The 18,752-nt window shown below is 53.5% G+C and overlaps 5 protein-coding genes across 5 annotated transcripts; 2 read left to right on the top strand and 3 right to left on the bottom strand.

Annotated features, from left to right (window-relative positions):
- Window positions 1–722: 722 nt before the first annotated feature.
- Window positions 723–2,088, bottom strand: SMAC4_08050 (uncharacterized protein). The gene is made up of 3 exons (XM_003347435.2): window positions 1,940–2,088; window positions 1,159–1,880; window positions 723–1,086 (listed from the first exon to the last, which is right to left on the bottom strand). Exons 1-3 carry the CDS (start codon window positions 1,958–1,960, stop codon window positions 948–950), a joined length of 882 nt encoding a protein of 293 aa, XP_003347483.1. The 5' UTR covers window positions 1,961–2,088; the 3' UTR covers window positions 723–947.
- A 129-nt stretch (window positions 2,089–2,217) lies between these two features.
- On the top strand, window positions 2,218–6,176 carry SMAC4_08049 (uncharacterized protein; the record flags this gene model as incomplete). Its single annotated transcript, XM_003347434.2, has 4 exons — window positions 2,218–2,753; window positions 2,808–2,897; window positions 3,352–5,531; window positions 5,833–6,176. The coding sequence occupies exons 1-4, from the start codon at window positions 2,641–2,643 to the stop codon at window positions 6,174–6,176; spliced, it is 2,727 nt and encodes a 908-aa protein (XP_003347482.1). The 5' UTR covers window positions 2,218–2,640.
- Window positions 6,177–6,985: 809 nt separating this feature from the next.
- SMAC4_08048 (uncharacterized protein) lies at window positions 6,986–10,261 on the bottom strand. Its single transcript, XM_066090733.1, has 4 exons — window positions 9,835–10,261; window positions 8,457–9,497; window positions 8,145–8,270; window positions 6,986–7,863 (listed from the first exon to the last, which is right to left on the bottom strand). The coding sequence occupies exons 1-4, from the start codon at window positions 10,015–10,017 to the stop codon at window positions 7,150–7,152; spliced, it is 2,064 nt and encodes a 687-aa protein (XP_065945467.1). The 5' UTR covers window positions 10,018–10,261; the 3' UTR covers window positions 6,986–7,149.
- Window positions 10,262–10,552: 291 nt separating this feature from the next.
- SMAC4_08047 (uncharacterized protein) lies at window positions 10,553–14,922 on the bottom strand. The gene is made up of 2 exons (XM_003347432.2): window positions 14,625–14,922; window positions 10,553–14,548 (listed from the first exon to the last, which is right to left on the bottom strand). The coding sequence occupies exons 1-2, from the start codon at window positions 14,739–14,741 to the stop codon at window positions 10,904–10,906; spliced, it is 3,762 nt and encodes a 1,253-aa protein (XP_003347480.1). The 5' UTR covers window positions 14,742–14,922; the 3' UTR covers window positions 10,553–10,903.
- Window positions 14,923–15,498: 576 nt separating this feature from the next.
- SMAC4_08046 (uncharacterized protein) lies at window positions 15,499–18,667 on the top strand. The gene is made up of 3 exons (XM_003347431.2): window positions 15,499–15,698; window positions 15,820–18,155; window positions 18,311–18,667. The coding sequence occupies exons 1-3, from the start codon at window positions 15,650–15,652 to the stop codon at window positions 18,389–18,391; spliced, it is 2,466 nt and encodes an 821-aa protein (XP_003347479.1). The 5' UTR covers window positions 15,499–15,649; the 3' UTR covers window positions 18,392–18,667.
- The last annotated feature ends 85 nt before the right edge of the window (window positions 18,668–18,752 follow it).

The raw sequence follows: 18,752 nt of genomic DNA, 5'->3' as shown, positions 1-18,752 counted from the left end.
GCCAAAAGCCGTCATCGTTTCTGCAAAGGTTGATAAACGCAGAAAGCTTTACCGTCTCTGATTCTTGGTTGAACGTCAATCGTGCGTGCGTGGGATAGCAAAGAGATGCAAATATTCGCTGGCGTAAGGATGGGCACAGCAATGGCAAATATGTTGAAAACTAACTTACTAGGTACCTAGAGATAGCTTCCTGGGGTACTCCTCTGTTAGGTTTTTTTTTTTTTTTTTTTTTTTTCCAATCATCCACCACCTTGCTTGCTCCTAGAAAGTATCACTCTTCTAACGATGTGCATCCTCCTATTTGAACTTTCTGCATCTTTTCTCCCTGTTTAGGTACTGTCTTGTGTTTCTCCTCTTTGATCTCCAAAGTGCTTGCTCAGAATCTTGCCACTCGCTCAGCAAAATGGTAAACTCTTGGGTGCTGGACAGGGAGTCCGTTTGGGGGGGACATTGGTTGAAGAGCTCTTGGTACGGGTCAGCGGTTATCCTGCGGACGGACATCCCATGGATGCAGAATTGGGATGGTGAGAAATATAATGGAGGATGTTGTTGTAAAGAAATCGGTTGAAAATGCTGCCAGACACACCCGGCGCATGCTTTAAGCCCTGCGTTTATTGTTCCCAACTCGCCCGAGTCATCCGGCTGGCTGATTGCAAGATCACTTGGAAAGATAGCAATAAGGGTGATGAAGGTGTGGTGCTTGGTGAAAGAAAGGACTAGATCACGGCTTGGAGTGGATGCTTAGGTGTAAACGACAGATACAAACAGCCGAGAATGAAAACAAATGGGGTATGCGTGAAAAGACATGCCGAAGAGTATCAATCGTGAATGGAATAAGTGATTGTGACGTCTTGTTAGTTGTACTGTTTGCCTGTTTGAGTGTGCACAATGCCTCGTGATTATTATTCGCTGTTTTATATTCAATTCTTGTTCCCATCCAGCGCTGTTTAGAGCTTAGAAGCAGGTCCAGAAGCCTCAAACTCGACCTTGTTTTTGCAACTACCGACCTTCTCCAGATCCACCTCGACAACATCACCGTTCTTGAGCCAAAGCTGGGGCTTGCGGCCCATGCCGACACCTTGGGGACTATTTCGTTATATTTCAGCAATCAGCAATCATTTACCACCGCTCAAAGTCCCCCAGGGAGGCAATACTCACGTCCCAGTAAAGATAACATCACCAGGCAACAACGTTGTTCCCTGGCTGAGGAACGCAATCGTCTTCTTAACGCTGAAGATCATATCAGCGGTACTGCTCTCCTGCACCGTCTTCCCGTTCAACTTGGTCGAAATCTTGAGCGTCTGCGGATCCTGAATCAACTCCTTGCTAACAATGCCTGGCCCAAAGGGCGCCCATCCATCAAACCCTTTACCCAAGCTCCACTGGCCTCCGCCGCGCTTAATCTGCCAATCGCGATGAGAGACATCATTACCAACCGCGTAGCCAAGGACATAATCCAACGCCTTGTCTTCGCTAACCTCGCGACACCGCTTCCCGATGACAGTGACGAGTTCGCACTCGTAATCGAGGCCTTCGCCCTCCTGCGCGAGGCGCGAGATGGGGATCGGGTCCGTGGGGCCGGATAGGGAGGTGACGGGCTTGTAGAAGAGGATGGGGTAGGTGGGGATGGGCATGTTGGATTCGTGGGCGTGTTGCTCGTAGTTGAGACCCAAGCAGCGGACGGTGCGGACGTCTTCTGGTGCCAAGGGGGAGAGCAGGAGGCGGATGTCCTCGACGGTGTCGGTTACGCTGTGGGTGCCGAAGATGTCACCTTGAATAAGGCGGGCTTGTTTGGCGGCGCGGATGTCGGATGTGCCAGAGGGGAGGAGGGCGTCGCCGTAGTAGGTTTTGCCGTCACGGGCGAGGAAGCGGATGAGACGCTGGTGGTGGTGGTGTTAGTGGCATTGTGAAGTGATTGGGTTGAGGGTGGTTTACGTACAGTGAAGGACTTGGAGGCCATTTTGAATGATATGTGAGTGTGACTGTATGGTGGTGAGTGAGAAGAAAGGATCAGGACTCAGTGAGGGACTGAGAAGTGACGATGACGGCATTTATAATGCAGATAAGGCGTTCATGTTTCCTCCGCCGTGCCCCGGACTCGGAGTGGATGTTGCAGTGGGCGATCTGCGGGCAGCGGGCGCTGGGCAGCGGAGCAAGCGGTACTTCACCCGGCTCACGGCTAGGTAGCTGTTGTCTGTTAGTGGTTACCCCACATGACCGCCTAAACGGCATGTAAGAGGACGTCGATGACATGGTGAAACGGAAGTGTGTACTTTGCTTCCGGTAAAGCGGATATAAGGCAACGACATGTTCAGATTTCAATGTCCTAACGGGAGCGTTCCAGGGATACTCCCACTGTAAACAAAAGATATCCCGGTGTGCGGGAACCCCCATTGTTAGCGCTCGGCCGCCCGGGGTAAGCTCTGCCGAGGTCTCCAATTGGTGACAGCATTCCCGTAGCACTAACAATTAATTTGACGATGGATGCCGAGCGCTCCGCCAATCCGATGTCTTGCGTCATAACAATTTTCGACATCATCACCACCTCCTAACCAGTAGTCTACACATCTCAACTGTAACACCACCTCCTAACCAGCTCAGTCTTCAACTCTACATACTAACACAGTCAACAGCATCATTATGGCCCGCTTGTCTGGTCTGCAAAAGGAGGTCCTCGGACTCTACCGGAAATGTCTGCGTGAATGCCGCAAAAAGCCGGAGGCCACTCGGGATCACTTCAAGGCCTTTGCTAGGTGAGTGAGATCAGATACTTTTCTTCTCAAGGCACAATGCTGATTAGAATGCAGGACCGAGTTTGAAAAAAACATCAAGGTTGACAAGAGAGACTTCTCGGCTATCGAGTTCCTCTTGCGCAAGGGGTCGCGCCAACTGGAAACGTATGCCTCGCCCGGAGTCAAGGATATCAGATAGGGAAGCTTCATCTCAGCATTCATCACTCCTTCTTCCGTTTACCGCTGGCGGCATCTTATTTAATCCAAGTTCTTTCCTCCTTCCCTCTATGGTTCAAGTAGCTGTGGTGCCTTCCGTCCACAGCTCCCGTCTTGATGCAATCTCCTGGCTGTCTCCGTGTTCCCCCATCTCTCAGTCCAACAACAACATCCGCACATAATCTGTCAGTCATTTCCAGCAGACCTACACCAACGGCTTTTGCAATAAACACTCTTGGATCCGTCTCTTATGGAACATCCTCTCTTGGATCTGTCCCCTTGAAACAACCCCTCTTGGATCCCTCTTGGATTAGAATGGCCCGACAATGCCTGCATACAACTTAGCTTAGAAAGGAAGTCCGCACCGTCGGCCAAAGATCAACACCGCCTCTCCCTCCCGCAGTCCCAGTATCGCCCGTCGCGCAGCCGAGGAAGTCTTTCGCAAACCTCTCAGTCTATCCCTCCAGAAACTTCGTCGGGCTCAGGCCAAGCGACATGCCACCAAAGTCCGCGTCTCGTTCGTTCACTCCAACGGGAGTCAGAATCGTCTTTCGGGGTCTGCCAGGAAGAGGTCGTCAAGTCAGCGAAAGCAGCAGCCGAGTCCTCCGAAGCGCGGTGCGAATGGCGGTGCTATACCGGGGATATGGCAGGATATCAACTACAAAGGAGGGGGACCGAGACAGCTACCCAAGAAAAAGAGCCGCGGTTCATATCCCAAGTTTGGTCCATCTGATGCCTCCTCTTCACAGGAAGACCAGTGTTGCTTGGGCAGCCCGTCGAAGAAAGATGCAGAGAAACCACCTGGAGCATACTGGGGAGAACTTTCACGATCACCTGTCAAATCACCGCCAAAGGTCCCCAACCAGCCAGGCGAAGAGCCATCATTATACTTCAGCAGAGATAGGCGATCCGTCATCAAGTTACGACCCCTTCCACCTCTTCCGAAAGGCCCGAGTGCACCAATGCCGAGGCCGAGACCAAATCCAGGTACACCAACTTCGAGAGGAAAAGCCGTTGCAAGACCATCACCTGTCAGGCCGGGAGCATTGCAGACGCGGAAGATACCGATGCATACTGAGGCATGGGTTCCTCCTGAAACATGGGGTTCCACTAACAGACAGCTCAAGCCTAACAAGAAAGGTTCTCCTGGTGGTAAAGACCGCGCCAGCAAAAACCGTCATATCGTGTCCCGCTTCTGCAACCATCGAAAAGTATCGAACAGACCAATCGAGCTCGAAGAGGCACAGCCGGTAAGTGGTGCAAGCAAGCTTCCACATCCCCCTCCCGCTATTGGTGAGACGCAAAAATCCATCCGCACAGTGAAAGAGCTGCTCCCATACCAAGACCAGTTCCGGGCTGCCGGTCTTGCGGTGACATCGAAGGAGCAAAAGGCATTTCACAGGCGAGGCAAACTTGCCCCTTTGCTTGGAAAGATGTCACCTTCAAGTGGAAGTGAATGGCTAAGACTAGACGGAGGAACCGAGACCAATGAGATCGTCACTGAGGTTAAGAAAGATGACTCTCCCTCTCCTATCAATGTTGAACAGATACCACTGAAGAGTGGGGAGGATAAGCTTTCCAACGCGTCGTCACCATTGTCGACAAAGCCGGAATCCGTATCAAAGGGCCTATCATCCCCAGGTCACCAGTCGGACAGACAAACGCCATGCTCTATGCACGATGAAGAGAAAGAAAACATCATACCAACAGCCCAACCATCACCTGCACCAAACCCCGAAGGCATTCCAAACTCCGATAAAACCCTCCCCGCCTTGCCGCGCGTCTTCTCTCAAGTCTTAGTCCGACACGGCAGTGGTCCCTCGCGAAACTCCAGTTGGAGCGCAGCCATGCGCCAGGGGCAGTTTCCGCCTACCATTGTTGAACAAAGGGAGCCGTCGCTTGATAAACAACAAGAACAACGGCAACAGCCCAAGAAGCGTCATCAACCAACCCCTACCTCCAGCATCCTATCCGCGACCAGTTACGAAACGGCCGCCATTGTCCAACCAGCAAAGAGCTACGGGCAGTTACCTTTACAGATACGAAACACAAGACAAAATAGCGTTAGCGAGGTCACTGTTATCACGACCAAGACACCCCATCCTAGCGTTGTTTCCAGTATTGAGCTACCGAAGAGTGTTGTTTCAAGCATGGAACTGCCGGGGAGTGTCAGAACTAGAACAGGCACACCTTCATCGCTAGAGAAAGCTCTCGACGAAGCAGTGCGACGGTTGCAAGCCATGAGGGAGACTGTTGTGGCTAATCCTGGCACTGTCAATTTCAAGACTTCGCCAACGTCCAGGTCGAAAGGAACGGGTAAAGGGAAATATCAACACAAACGGTCGACGAGCAGCAAGACTGTGCCGTCTCCGTCGCAGAAGTTACGAATGGCTAAGGCTTTGAGGAAGGAGAAGATGTTTGGTGCTGCTGTGGCAGTGGCAGTGGGTGATGATCACAGTCCACGATCGAAGCCGTCTTCTCCAGCCAGCACATGCACAGCCCTAGTGAAAAGGGAGGATGACATGCGGTCTTCTCTGGCCAGTATGGGCACAGTGGAAAGGGAAGAGGGTCAGGAAGTGAGAGGTATGACGGCATCGCCAACGCCGACAGTCGAAGAAGCAACGGTTGTTATCATCCCCAGGCCCAGGGTTCCGTCGAGGGCTCCACCTTCACCTCCCAGACCGGGGTCGGTGTTGGCTTCTATTGAAGTTCATTGTTCACCTGGTCCATCGGTTTCTTCAGTACCGGCAGTTCCATTGGCTACGGCGAGGCATATGCCGGAGGTTGCTGCTGGTGGTTCTGGTGGTCATGCGCCGCTGAGGATTACCCGCCCCGAATCAGGACTGAGTCCGAATCCTGCTGCCTTTCCACTCCCTCCTTCCAGGCCGGAAAGCAGCCGTCGACATTCCCGTTCTGACCTTGCTCATCAATCTCAGGCACAGTTCCGCGTTAGCAAAAGGTCTAGCTTCATCTCCAACCAGCGAGGTTCCGGTCAACGAGGTTCTACCCACCGAATCCCCAACCAACGTCCCCCCTCCCAACAACAACACCAACGACCACCAACCCGCCGCCAAACCCGCCCACCACTTTCTGGCTTATTTCACTCCCATTCCTCTGATCATCACCTTCCAAGCACACGCACATGCACGAGCTATAGAGACTCTTACCGACATTCACAGCGACATTCAAACCACCCAGACCGACATCTCCCAGCCTCCGACATCTTGAAGGGCCTGAAAATCATGTGCGCCGCTTCAGCCGATGAAGATCTAGATGCATGGTTTCGACATAAAACAGGATTACGACTTCGACGATTTCTAGCAGATCTGCGAACGTTCGAGGAGCTGGGGGAGGAGGGTATGGCTAGGCGGAGAGCTATTAAAAAGGAAGAGAGGGGAAGAGAGAGGAAGATGGGGATGAGAAGTTCAAGTAAAGGGAAGGGGAAGGAAAGGGCCTCAACTTACAGCAGAGAGGGGGATGGTGGGAGGGAAAGAGGGAGGGAATCGAGATACGGAAGGGAGTTAAGTCATGCAAGAAAGGCGAAGAAGTACGGGACCGGAACCGGTGATGTGAGAGATTCGAGGTGCGGTGCCTCTCGAGGTTATGGGGCTGAAACTAGGAGGCAGTCAACCTACGGAAGCTCAAGTTGGGAGACTCGAACTCAAGATCACGGAAGCAGTAGCAGGACTCATCAGCGTCAGCATCGGCTTGGTGGGAATGGGATTAGTGAAGAGAATGGGAATGATACGGAGAGGAAGCGCAGAAGTGGAAGTGGACGAAACAGCATCGGATTGGGAAAGAGAACGAAACTTGGATATTAGACTATCAGATTGACATTGCCTAGGTTACTTCGGTTCGGGAGTTGATATATCTAGGTACATTATTGCATTCATACGGACGTTGTAGAAGACTGTTTGGTCATCATTGTATTTTTTTATTTTTTTTGATTTGCTTGTTTGGAACTGGTCTATATCATCGTTTTTGGTACCTACTAGGTTAGGTGGAAGAGAGGTAGCTATCTTTTGTTTATTCTGGGCAATTCTTTAAGTGTTGTGTTTATTAATTCTTTCTCCTTTCTCCTTTGTCCTTCAACCTTTCAACCTCCAACTTTCAACTCTTTCGGACACCAACCAGCCTTTCGGCCTTTCAGCTATTCAGCCCTACCATACCTACCCATCATTTCACCATCAAGCCCCCTTACCTAAGCCTCACTCTCAGCAAGCTCCTCCTTAGCAACCTCCTCCGCCTTCCCCAACGCCTCCTCAAAAACCTCTTTTAGTTCCTCCCACCTCTCCAATCCCACACTAACCCTAACCTGCTCCCCCACGGCTCCATAGCCCTCATGATAACTTTTAACCTTTTCCTCCGCACCCCACAATAAATCGTTAAACGGCAACGCAATAGTCAAATGCGCTCCCAAGTGCGGACCCTGGTGCACGTGCAAGTTATCGTAGAAGGCTTGCGCGATGCGCTTGGTTGGGAAGTCGATTGATAGGAGGCAGCCGTAGCCGGGGGTGAAGGATTCGTTGCCTTCTAGTTTTGCAAGGGCGGTAACGAGGGTTGGCGGGGATGATGAGGAAGTAATAGCGGTGGTAGGAGCGGGAGACGCAAGGCGCATATACTGCTTGTAATAATTCTTGCAGGGGTTGGATTCGGCGGGGAAGAATCCTGGGTAGAGAACGCGGGATACCACCTTTGGAGACTGGTGGGATTGGGAATAGGTGTGGAGGAGGGAGGCGAGGTTTTGGGCGTTGGAGTTGTGCGTGGCGGAGCGAGTGAGGTAAGAGGTGGAGTTGGCGAGGAGGTGAGACGCGTCTGGGGGGGAGAGGGTGTTATTGTGAAGGGTGGTGAGGGTTGAGAGGAAGGGGGTGTGGTAGGAAGAGGAGGGGGAGAGGAGGATGGAGCCGGCCATTACCTTTTACCAATAGTTAGTATGTACGCTTGTTTGAAGATGAGGGGTAGGGGTAGAAGGAGGGGAGAGGTGAAGGATTGGAGCAGAAAAGGAAAGGAGGGAAGGGGGAATGAGGGAGGGAGTGTGGACGGGAAAAGAGAAGAGATGGAAGGGAAGGGAAGGAGGGGACAACAGGGGAGCAGAGAAATAATAAATGAAGAGGTAGACAACACCTGAAAAGGCGTAAAGTCTGGAAAGGGAAAGGGAAAACGGAAAACAGAAAACGGAAAAAGGGGAAGACTTACATCCGCATAACCGCTAAACGTCTTGGTCAAAGACGTAACCACCACATCCGCCACGGGCAGGACGTCGATATTGCAGAATGACCCGACCGTGTCGTCAATGACAACCGGGAAGTCGTACTCATCGGCCTGTCAAGTCATCTTGGTCAGCATCGCCCTTCCTCATTAATCCTCTTTCACCCAGCCCGGGTCCCTTCCTTCATCCATCATCCATCAACCCCATTCCCCTTCTTCCTCACTATTTCCCACCTCTTGTACAACCTCAACCTCAACCTCAACCACATCCACACAAGGGGTCACAGGAGAAATACTCACAATCTTCCTCAACCGCCCCAAATCCACGCTCACAAGCAACGGATTGCTCGGAAACTCCACAAACAAATACGCCACCTTCTGTCCCTTTTGTCGCAGTCCCTTGCAATACTCCTCGAGTTCATCCATCACTTTGTCGGAATCCTCGCAGTTGCCGAAGTGTTTGAAGCCTTCAACCTTTTCTTTCTTCGCTCCTTCCACCTTTTGTCCTCCTCCCTCTACCGTCCTTTCTCCAACAGTCGGCTTCGGCTCGGTCCCCTTTTCGGCATTGAGGTCCTCACTGCGCTCGGCCTCACCTTCAAGTTCCTCAAACAAATGAAAAGTACTATGAAACACCGCCCCCAACGCCACCACGGGCCCCTTCCTGCCCATCTTAAAGAGGGCTTCCTGCAAGCGAAAAACCGCCGCCATGCCTGTGGTATACAGAAATACGTCGTTCGGTGTAAGTCTGTTGGCGATTTCGGGGTCGCGGGGGAGACGTTGGCAGAGGGTGACGATTCTTTCTCTCAGCTTTTCGTGCGCAGAGCTCTCGGGTAGATGAGTAGGTGGGGGGACGTCCTTCTCTGTCAAAGGGCCGGTGGTGGTGGTAGATCCGGGGAGGAAATCAGAAGCTGTAGCGCTCCATTCCAAAACTTTGAACTGTTCCTGGCTGCCCTGCTCGGGATCCTCAGAGTTGCCAACTAACGGCAAAAGCACCTCGGCCAAACGAGTAGAAATCCCCACACCAGGATCCGTCCAAATCCCTTTGATACCCTTTGCTTTATCAAGGGGGTAGATCACCAGATAGAGTCTGACCTTCTCGGTAAGACCTCCACCAGGGGAATTGGAATCGGCGTCAGGGATAAGCGGGACGTTAAAGAAATCTACCACTCTGAACAAGAGAGCGGAGGTGTCGCTTTCGGTGAAGCGATGTTCGGCTCCTCGGTGGTGAGAAACGCAGTAAGTGGCGGCGAGGGGGAAGACGTCGGGAGTGGTGAAGGGGAGGCAGCCGTGGGTTTGGGTGGAGATGTCGGGGCCGAGGTGGGTGAGGAGGTTGTTGCAGAGCTGTTGTTTGTTAGCTAGGGTGCCTGAAACGATGAAATCGACCTCTATTGAGGATGGAAACGGAAAGAGGATAGCGAAAATCAAAGAGAAGAAGCGGAAGTGGAAGTGGAAGTGGAAGTGGAAGTAAAGGTGAAGGTGAATGTGAAACTGGAAGCAGAAGTTCAAGTGAAAGTAAAGCAGAAGCGCAACGACAACCCCAACCAGCACCACAACCAACCGAACCGCAACAGCAAAAGCAACCCAACCTCCGCCAGGACCATAACTAAACCCCATCCAAACCAAAACCAACCCCCAACCAAACCACACCCAAAAACAACAGAACTCAAAGAATACATACCTCCTTAACCAAACTCAGCGGAGAAAATCTCGGATACATGCTCTTCAACTGCCTGCCTATCTCGGGGTCTCCATCGCGGAAGCGAAGGGCGGTGTCCCAGCCGGGCAGGTGGGCGGTGATTGCGTGGGGAGTGAAGGGTGGGAGGGATTGGCCTAGGGGGGTGGTTATGGGTTTTATGGTCATTTTTACTGTCGTGGGGTCCTTTGGGGTTTGGGTTTATCGTGAGGGTGAAGGTATTCGGTGGTGAGCTGTCTCCCAATTACCCGTGGACGTGAAGGTGTCGGCGGTTGTTGTTCGATCGACGTTACTTGGGATGTTGGTGAAAGAGGAGGGAGGTGAGTGATATCCAGCTAGCACCGGTCCTATCTGCTCAGTAATGTCAGTCAAACCTATGGTTCTGCGAAAGCTAAAGGGCTAAACTACCAAGGGCTTACAAGAGTGTCTCGTGAGATGTCAAGTTCTAGTTCACCGTCCAAGACCTTGACTAAAGCTGAATAAGTCGACGTTTCACTGCATCTCCTGAGCCGCTTTTGAGCCGCCCCGAACCCCGAAACAACCTGACACGCCGCAGCCGCTGTCACAGAGCCGAGACAGGGGATCGTGGTCCGGCTGCCACGGTGCCACGGTGGCCTTCAGGAACCAGGGCCGAAGCTGTGTCAGCTGTATCCACTGAAAACGTGTGCTGACAAACGCCAATAGCCGCTCGCCGACCATGATCCCCGACTCCCGAGAGCCGCTTGACGGCTTTGTGGTTCGTGAACCCCTGAAGGGCAAAGTAAACAAAGCGGCTCTCGGGAGGACGTCACCGAGATCACCGCCGACCAAGAAACGCAACTCTCAACTCAACTATTAACCCTGCATTATTTTCCAACTCTGTTCTATATCTATACTATTACATGCTTGCTCTTCTGGTAACCAAAACTAACAACTCCCAACTCTAGTATCAACCCTTCACCACAACCATCCATCTCCCAATCGCTGGCTTGCTTGCTTGCTTCCCACCTCCCACATCCCACTTCTCACTCCCATCCACATCCCACATCCCATCCACAACAACAGTAGTCTACACCTACATCAAACTACTCCTCCCCCCAATCTCATTACTCCCCTGCCCATCCCTCATCTCGCCGCTCCGTCCCACCACAAACTCATGATAAATCTTCTCCAGCCTCTTCCTCTCCTTGACACTAATCGACGCTCTGGTTCCTTCCAGCGCTTTATACAAATGCTTCCAGTTGACCACCACTTCTTTGTTTAGTGCGCCTGCATTGTCCTTACCCCCCTTGCCTGTTGTGGCATTGACGCCCTTATCGGCGCCGTTCGTCTGACCGTGAGCAGCAGCAGCTTGCCTAGCAGCGGCAGCAGCCCTCTTCTGCATCATCTTCAAAGTCTCCAACTTGGCGCTAATAGCCGCCTTCTCCGCCAGTTCAGCAGCTCTGGTTCTGGCTTTGACGAGTGTTCCATCGCCCTGGCCATCACCGTCGGCGTCTCCATAGCGGAACTGAACAAAGTCGTTCCTTCCTGAGCCCTTCGATGCCACACCCTTACGTGAGTGAGAAACCATACTAGTGCCCATATCAGCCAACGCATCATGAATTGCCTCAAGTTGCGCATTCGACACCAAAGCCTGCAAATCCGCACCAGTGAACCCATCCGTTCTCTTGCCCAACTCTAGCAGATCCTTCTCAGAAGACCAGACTTCCTCCGCGACGCGAACTTTCTGCGTCAAAGCCTTGATAATATCAAGACGATCTTCCAGGTTAGGGAAATCGCATAGTAGACTCTTGTCCAAACGACCAGGTCTCAACAGCGCAGGGTCGATCAAGTCAGGGCGGGAAGTAGCTGCCAAAACATAAACACCCGACAGACCCTCGGCACCATCCATTTGCGTCAAAAGCTGGTTAACCACGCGATCCGTCACACCGGTAGAATCGTGACCACGCTTGGGAGCAATGGAATCGAACTCGTCAAAGAACAAAACGCACGGCTTAGCGGCAGAGGCGCGCTCGAAGAGGTCACGCACTGATTTTTCTGAGGCGCCGATGTACTTGTTTAGAATCTCGGGGCCTTTGACGGAGATAAAGTTGAGGCCGCATTCGCCTGCTACGGCGGACGCTAGCAGGGTCTTGCCGCAGCCTGGGTAGCCGTATAACAGCAGACCGGAGCGCAGGCGGAGAGGGCATTGGGCAAAGATGGGCGCGTATTTGGTTGGGTACTCCAGAGTTTCGAGTAGGATTTGGCGGGTTTCTTGGAGGCCGCCGATGGAAGCGAAGGTGGTGCTGGATGATTGCAGGGTGACGTTGCGCAGCGAGGTGGGTGTGAAGCCGGAGATGGCGGCGTCAAAGTCGGCGCGCGCGAGGGGGATCGTGGAGACGTCCTTGTCGAGAGATTCGCCCACGCAGCGGCTGAGGGCTTCGTTGCGGGCGCGGGAGATGAGCAGAATGAGATCACCGGGCATGTAGCCGTCGGTTTGGCCGGCGATGTCGAGGAAGTCGAGGTCGGCGTCGAGGACGAATCCGCTGGGCTTTTTGGAGACCTTCTTAGGTGCGGGCTGGTTGGAGCCCTCCATCCAGCCGTCGCCGTCTTCACCCCCGGTGGTGCTGCCGTCGCGGGTAGGCGGACGGCTGTCGAGATCTCCGTCGGCGATTTCGCCGGTGACCTCATCAGCGGGAACCGCGTCCTTCTTCGTAAGAGCTTCCATGATGCGGCGTCTGGTTTCCTTGTCAGGAGCGCTCAGGTCGACGATTTCACGTGCGACGTGACCCCCAACAATGACATTGTGAAGGGAGTCTTTGCCTTGGCAGGTGGCAAGCAAGACGACGTTGCTATCTTTTCCGCAGTATTGCTTGACCATGGAGCAGATGGCTTCACTGACTTGTCTGCTCCGGGCATTATCGTTTCCGACTTGGAGTTCTTGTTCCGAAGGGCAGAGCTTATCGAGGTCATCCAAGACAACAACTGCCTTTCCGCCGAGTCTTGCACCCCAGCTGGCTGCCATGAAGAGGTGGTTGAGGGTTTCCTTGATGTTGGATATCCTGCTCTCATCATTGACAAGTTTCGTGCACGGGAAGTAGGTGGTGTGATAAAGATGGGTTGACCGCAAAGTGCGAGCAACTGACTGTGCCACAGATGTCTTGCCGGAACCCTGACCACCAGTCAAGAGGACTGAAGACATGTGAGTAAGGTGCAACTGAAGCTTCTCCAACAGTGAATCAATGCCAACTAGCAAAGAGTCAGAGGTCTCCAGAGACAAGTCAGTTTCACCCTCTAACCACGCTGGCTTGCCAATAGGGGCCTGGACGGAAATGGGAACCTTCCAGTCTGATCCCAGAACCCAACTTAAAGGCTTCTTTCCAGACGCCTGAGTAGGAAGCGCGGGCTCAAATTTGATGATACCACCCTCCCAGCCACGAGGGCAGTCAAAGCCATCATAGAGCGCCAGGACCTGACCATCAGTAATAGGTCCAGACAATATCCCATTACCCTCAGGTCCGTAGATGTGGTTGACCTGCTTGGCAGCCTCCTCCTTTTCAGCCTTGGACTGACCACCGAATTTCAAGCCAGCGGAAGAGGTAGCCTTGGTCGAAGCAAACGGGTATATGTTGATTTTTGTAAGCGAAGCGCGCGAAACACCGTCCTTGTCCACGCTCTTCTTGCCCAAGGGAGATGGAGCCGCTTCAAGCTTGACCACTCCACCAACCATACCCTCGCTTCCAACTGCCGCAGCAAGAGGCGATGAAAGAGCAGCTACCTGTCCATCAGGAGGGTCATCCCATCCGCGGAGGTGAGCCACAATTTTGGTTGATGGTGCCGAAGCCGGATCGACCTGCTCGGGCTGAACAGGGGTATCGGTTGTCGGTTGCAAACCAGCTGGGCGCACCACGGTAACAGACACAAATTTGGCCCCCTTCAAGTCTCCCGTTGTCAACAAGTCGCGGTCAACCCATACGCTAAGGTCGTCGGTCGGCTTCTCGTCGTCGAACCATTCCTGGAGATGTTTCCGGTCGATACCCCTGAGAAACACGGGTGGCTTCTTTTCCTCCTTCTTTTTCCGACTTGTGCTGGCCGAGCTCTTGCCGCTCTTCTTGGAGTTTCCACCCACACTCCGGTTATCCTTGCTACTGCGTGTCTTGGAGCGGACCTTGGGGGCCACGATGATTTCGGCGTCGGGAGCGATCTTGGCGCATGGGGCGTCAGGAGGTAGAGGAGGGTCGATGGAGATGACCTTGATGTTGGCCTTGGATGTTTGCGACAGGTGTAGGGTTAAGGGGTGGGGTGTTGAGAGAACGCCGCCGGGAGCGTAGACGGGGTTGGGGATGGCGCGGACTTGGAATAGGAGGTTGTCTTCGAGGAAGGTGCCGTGTAGCTCGATCATCTCCCAGTCGTCGGGAGTAAGGGGTTCGATGTTGACGGTGGTGGCCATGGGCGGGTCGAAGTGTACTGTGGCCATGACCTTTTGTCCTTCTTTAAGGCCTAGGGTGCCGGCCAGAGTGGTGTCGATCTCGACGAGGGGGATTTCCTGGTCGCGTGACGATGTAGACCGCGTCCTGTCGATGCCGTGACTCCCCACCAGGGGGTTGACCTTGCGCTTGCTGGGCATGCCGGTCCATCCTACAAAGATGTTTTTGTTGACCGAGGCGGGGGCGCCTTGTGCGATGGCGTCAGGGGTCGACTGGACGCGGTAGTTGAGTTCGACAATGACATTCTGGGCGGGCTATTTGTAAGGGTTCTGTGTCAGCTAGAGTCTAATAACATATATGGTTTTTCTTCCATCTCTTCTTCTAACTCACCGTGTTGACGTTGGAGAGGAGGGAGGCCAGTGACGGTGGCAGGTTGACGAAGCAGTTTTGGAGATGGACCAGGGAGATTTCGGCAGCCGTAGACTGCGCGTTCTTTCTGGGAGCCATGTTGGCTGGTGGGTGTCGTCTTCGTCGGTGTCGACTACTGTTATGGTCGTGATGTTGTCGCGGTGTTTTGCATAGATGATGAAGAGTCCAAGAAAGATGCCAGATGAAAGTGTCCTGACCGTATGGTTAGCTTAGCAGAGTTAACCTAACAATTACACCGGGAATCCGCTCCCATCCCCGGGTTTCCAGCTGTCTTGGTTCTCTCTTTGGGCGGAGATCAGGGGACATGATTGGTGTTGACTGCAGCTGATTTGGGGAGAACTGGAGCCGCCGCTGGAGCCCGATTGGAGCTTCTCCAAATGCCCCAGTCGCATGTGCCGAGGCACAGGGACCTGTTACAGGGGGTTTCGGGGATGTCCCAGCGCAGGTACAGCCGCATGTATTGTTAGGATGGACTTTGTCTTGAAGATGGTGATGATTTTGAGGAAGAAGATATCCGGAGTTGCAACCACAGGAATGAGTAAATCTGAGAGATGAAGGATGTCTAGATACTGGACAGTGTTTAAGAGAAAGATAAGCTGGTTACAAGTACTCAATGGCTTGAGATGATGGTGAATGTCGCACTCTTACAGTCTACACTTATGAGGCTCAATTCAAGACACAAGTCCCTCTCCAACACTGACACGCATCCTGTAACTTCATTCCTGCCACTCACTGCCAACTGCCACTGTCAGTGCCCAGGGACGGCTGCAGCCCATTAAAGATTCCTTTGCTTGGACGCGTCTCATGGCGACTCAAAACGCGACAAGTCCAACCACCCCCAGTCAACTTGGGGACCCACTCTTTGCTTCTCCATTCAATGTTGACATTCATCCAAGCCGAATTCCCATCGCAACCAAAACACCAAAACAACCTCTAACCACCACACCACATACCGAGTTGCGCCACATCACCACACAACTCCCACCATGGCGCTCCTCAGATACCCCGCCCCCGTCGATTACGACGCGCAAATGTGTAAGTGATCATATTACAACTCCAGAGCCAACGAGGAGGAGGGAAAACCTGGATCGCATCATCTTGAATCGCGGAGGAGAGGATCGCAAAAAGGCAGGAAAGCTAATGGTCAGAGAAACAGCCGCGTTCGAAAACTTCCTCGACGGCTTCAAGACATCTCCCCAAGACACCATCACCCATGCGCTAGGAAACATCGACATTAACGAGGACGACCTGAGCGACGAGTATGACTTCATGGACGAGGACGACGATGCGCAGGAACAGCGCCGCCAGAAAAGAGCTAGGAGACGCGCCCCCCGCCACAAGTACAAGGAGCTTCTTCAGGAACTGGCCGACCGCAAGATCAACGAGATAGTCATCGACCTGGACGACCTGCAATCATGGGAGGACGATGTCAACGAGGGCCTCAAGCTGGTTGAGTCGGTAGAGCGCAACACCAAGCATTACGTCGAGGTCCTGTCGCGCGCCGTCGACAAGCTGATGCCCCAGCCCAGCCAAGACATCACATTCAAGGACGATGTGCTCGACGTCCTCATGGCCAACCGCCAACAGCGCAACCGCACCCTCACCGAGGCCGCCGAGAACCTGCGCGACCCCGACATGCTCAACGACACATACCCCGCCCAGCTCACCCGCCGCTACACCCTCGTCTTCAAGCCCAGGACCATGACCGATGATGGCCCTCAAAAAGCCCTCTCCGTCCGCCAAGTACGCGGCGACCACCTTGGCCACCTCATCACCATCCGCGGCATCGCCACCCGTGTGTCCGACGTCAAGCCCATCGTGCAGGTCGGCGCCTACACCTGCGACCGCTGCGGTTGCGAAATCTTCCAGCCCGTCACCGATAAGCAGTACGCCCCCCTGACTCTCTGCCCATCTAAGGACTGCAAGGAGAACCAGGCCAAGGGTCAGCTGTACCCCTCGTCAAGGGCTTCCAAGTTCCTGCCCTTCCAGGAGATCAAGATCCAGGAACTCGCCGAGCAGGTCCCCATCGGCCAGATTCCCCGTACTCTCACCATTCTTGCCTACGGCAGTTTGGTCAGAAAGGTTCACCCCGGTGACATTGTCGACATTTCCGGCATCTTCCTCCCTACCCCTTACACCGGCTTCAAGGCTATGCGCGCCGGTCTTCTTACCGACACCTACCTCGAGGCGCACCACATTGTGCAGCACAAGAAGGCCTACACCGAGATGCAAATCGACCCCTCCCTGCTTCGCCGCATCGCCAAGTTCCAGCAAACCGGTAACACCTACGAGTACCTCGCCAAGTCCATCGCCCCCGAAATCTACGGCCACCTCGACGTCAAGAAGGCTCTCCTCCTTTTGCTGGTGGGCGGTGTAACCAAGGAAGTCGGCGACGGCATGAAGATCCGCGGCGACATCAACATCTGCCTAATGGGTGACCCCGGTGTAGCCAAATCGCAGCTGCTCAAGTACATCTCCAAGGTCGCTCCTCGGGGCGTGTACACCTCCGGCCGGGGTTCTTCCGGCGTGGGTCTCACCGCGGCCGTGATGCGCGACCCTGTGACGGACGAGATGGTTCTCGAAGGCGGCGCCCTCGTGCTCGCCGACAACGGCATCTGCTGCATCGACGAGTTCGACAAAATGGACGACAACGACCGCACAGCCATCCACGAAGTAATGGAACAACAAACCATCTCCATCTCCAAAGCGGGCATCTCCACCACCTTGAACGCGCGCACCTCCATCCTGGCGGCCGCTAACCCGCTTTACGGGCGATACAACACCCGTCTGTCGGCCGTAGAAAACATCAACCTCCCTGCTGCCCTCCTCTCCAGATTCGACATCATGTTCCTCCTCCTCGACACGCCCACGCGCGACACCGACGCCTTGCTCGCCAAACACGTCGCGTACGTGCACATGCACAACCGCCACCCGGACATCGGCACGGGTCCTGACAGCTCCGTGTTCACCCCCGAAGAAGTCCGCGCCTACGTCGCCAAAGCCCGCGAATACCGCCCGGTAGTCCCCCAGGCAGTGTCAGAGTACATGGTCAAGACCTACGTGCGCTTGCGCGCCCAGCAGAAGCGCGCAGAGAAGAAGAACCAGAATTTTGGACATACCACCCCCCGTACTTTGCTAGGTGTGGTCCGTCTCGCGCAAGCCCTTGCGCGTCTGCGGTTTAGTAACACGGTGACGCAAGATGATGTGGACGAGGCTTTGAGGCTGGTGGAAGCTAGCAAGGAGAGCTTGGCGCAGGATGATCGAAATGCTGGTAATAGGAGGGCGATGAATGCCAGTAGCAGGATTTATAACTTGGTCAAGGGGTTGGCGGATAGTGGAGCTTGTCGGCCTGATGATGCGGACGCAGAAGAGGAGGAGGAGGATGAGTTTGGGGTGGAGATGAGCTTGAGGAAGGTCAAGGAACGGGTCATTGCTAAGGGGTTCACGGAACAGCAGTGGCTTGGTGCGTTGGATGAGTATACTGATTTGGATGTGAGTACCCTTCTTTTCTTTACTTTCCCCCTTACGTTCCCTTTTTCATTTCCGTCTTCCCCTTTCCCCCTTTTCCATTTCCTTTTTGTTACCCCCTGGTTTTGGTTTGGTGTACTACAATTGGGGAATGATGCTAACAACATGACAAAAAACAGGTCTGGCAAACAGCTGGTAACGGAACGAGGTTGGTGTTCATTACTGCGGGTGGCGAGAGGGAGGGTAGCGAGGATATTTGAGGAAGTCACTAAGAGAAGACGGTATAGAGGGTTGAGGGAGATTGTGACTGGATATTGTTGTTGGTGTTAGGGAAAAACTGTTCGGCTGTTTCTGTTTATGATATTGATGTCTGGATTGTGTTATTGTCCAGATTGGCGTTGTAAGGGTTCAATGAATGATTGCTGAGTTTTGGGTTTTCATGATGACTTGAGTTGATTTGTGCTGTGTAGTGAAATGGTATGGGCCGGATGTGAAGTTGGCTTGAAGTTAGTTTCCAAAGGACTTGCACTTTGTGGTTGTTTTTCTGGCCCTCCTACATGTGACCGAATCCTGGGTGAAAAGTAATACATCCAAAACATTGCTATTTTCGACGTCCAAACG

The sequence above is a fragment of the Sordaria macrospora genome, chromosome 1, assembly GCF_033870435.1.
Source record: "Sordaria macrospora chromosome 1, complete sequence".
Lineage (NCBI taxonomy): Eukaryota > Fungi > Ascomycota > Sordariomycetes > Sordariales > Sordariaceae > Sordaria > Sordaria macrospora.
The sequence above is the reverse complement of the archived record's forward strand: the minus strand, read 5'-3'. Positions and strand labels throughout refer to the sequence as shown.

Excerpts from the sequence above, each read along its gene's own strand:
- SMAC4_08050 (XM_003347435.2), bottom strand. The coding sequence starts at position 1,960 with ATGGCCTCCAAGTCCTTCACT. Across the intron at positions 1,881-1,939 it reads TGGCCTCCAAGTCCTTCACT|CGTCTCATCCGCTTCCTCGC; the intron begins GTACGTAAACCA and ends CACCACCACCAG. Across the intron at positions 1,087-1,158 it reads GATGTTATCTTTACTGGGAC|TCCCCAAGGTGTCGGCATGG; the intron begins GTGAGTATTGCC and ends ATAACGAAATAG.
- SMAC4_08048 (XM_066090733.1), bottom strand. The coding sequence starts at position 10,017 with ATGACCATAAAACCCATAACCACCCCCCTAGGCCAATCCCTCCCACCC. Across the intron at positions 9,498-9,834 it reads CGCTGAGTTTGGTTAAGGAG|CTCTGCAACAACCTCCTCAC; the intron begins GTATGTATTCTT and ends AACAAACAACAG. Across the intron at positions 7,864-8,144 it reads CGTTTAGCGGTTATGCGGAT|GTAATGGCCGGCTCCATCCT; the intron begins GTAAGTCTTCCC and ends TATTGGTAAAAG.
- SMAC4_08047 (XM_003347432.2), bottom strand. The coding sequence starts at position 14,741 with ATGGCTCCCAGAAAGAACGCGCAGTCTACGGCTGCCGAAATCTCCCTG. Across the intron at positions 14,549-14,624 it reads TCCTCTCCAACGTCAACACG|CCCGCCCAGAATGTCATTGT; the intron begins GTGAGTTAGAAG and ends CCTTACAAATAG.
- SMAC4_08046 (XM_003347431.2), top strand. The coding sequence starts at position 15,650 with ATGGCGCTCCTCAGATACCCCGCCCCCGTCGATTACGACGCGCAAATG. Across the intron at positions 15,699-15,819 it reads CGATTACGACGCGCAAATGT|CCGCGTTCGAAAACTTCCTC; the intron begins GTAAGTGATCAT and ends TCAGAGAAACAG. Across the intron at positions 18,156-18,310 it reads ATGAGTATACTGATTTGGAT|GTCTGGCAAACAGCTGGTAA; the intron begins GTGAGTACCCTT and ends GACAAAAAACAG.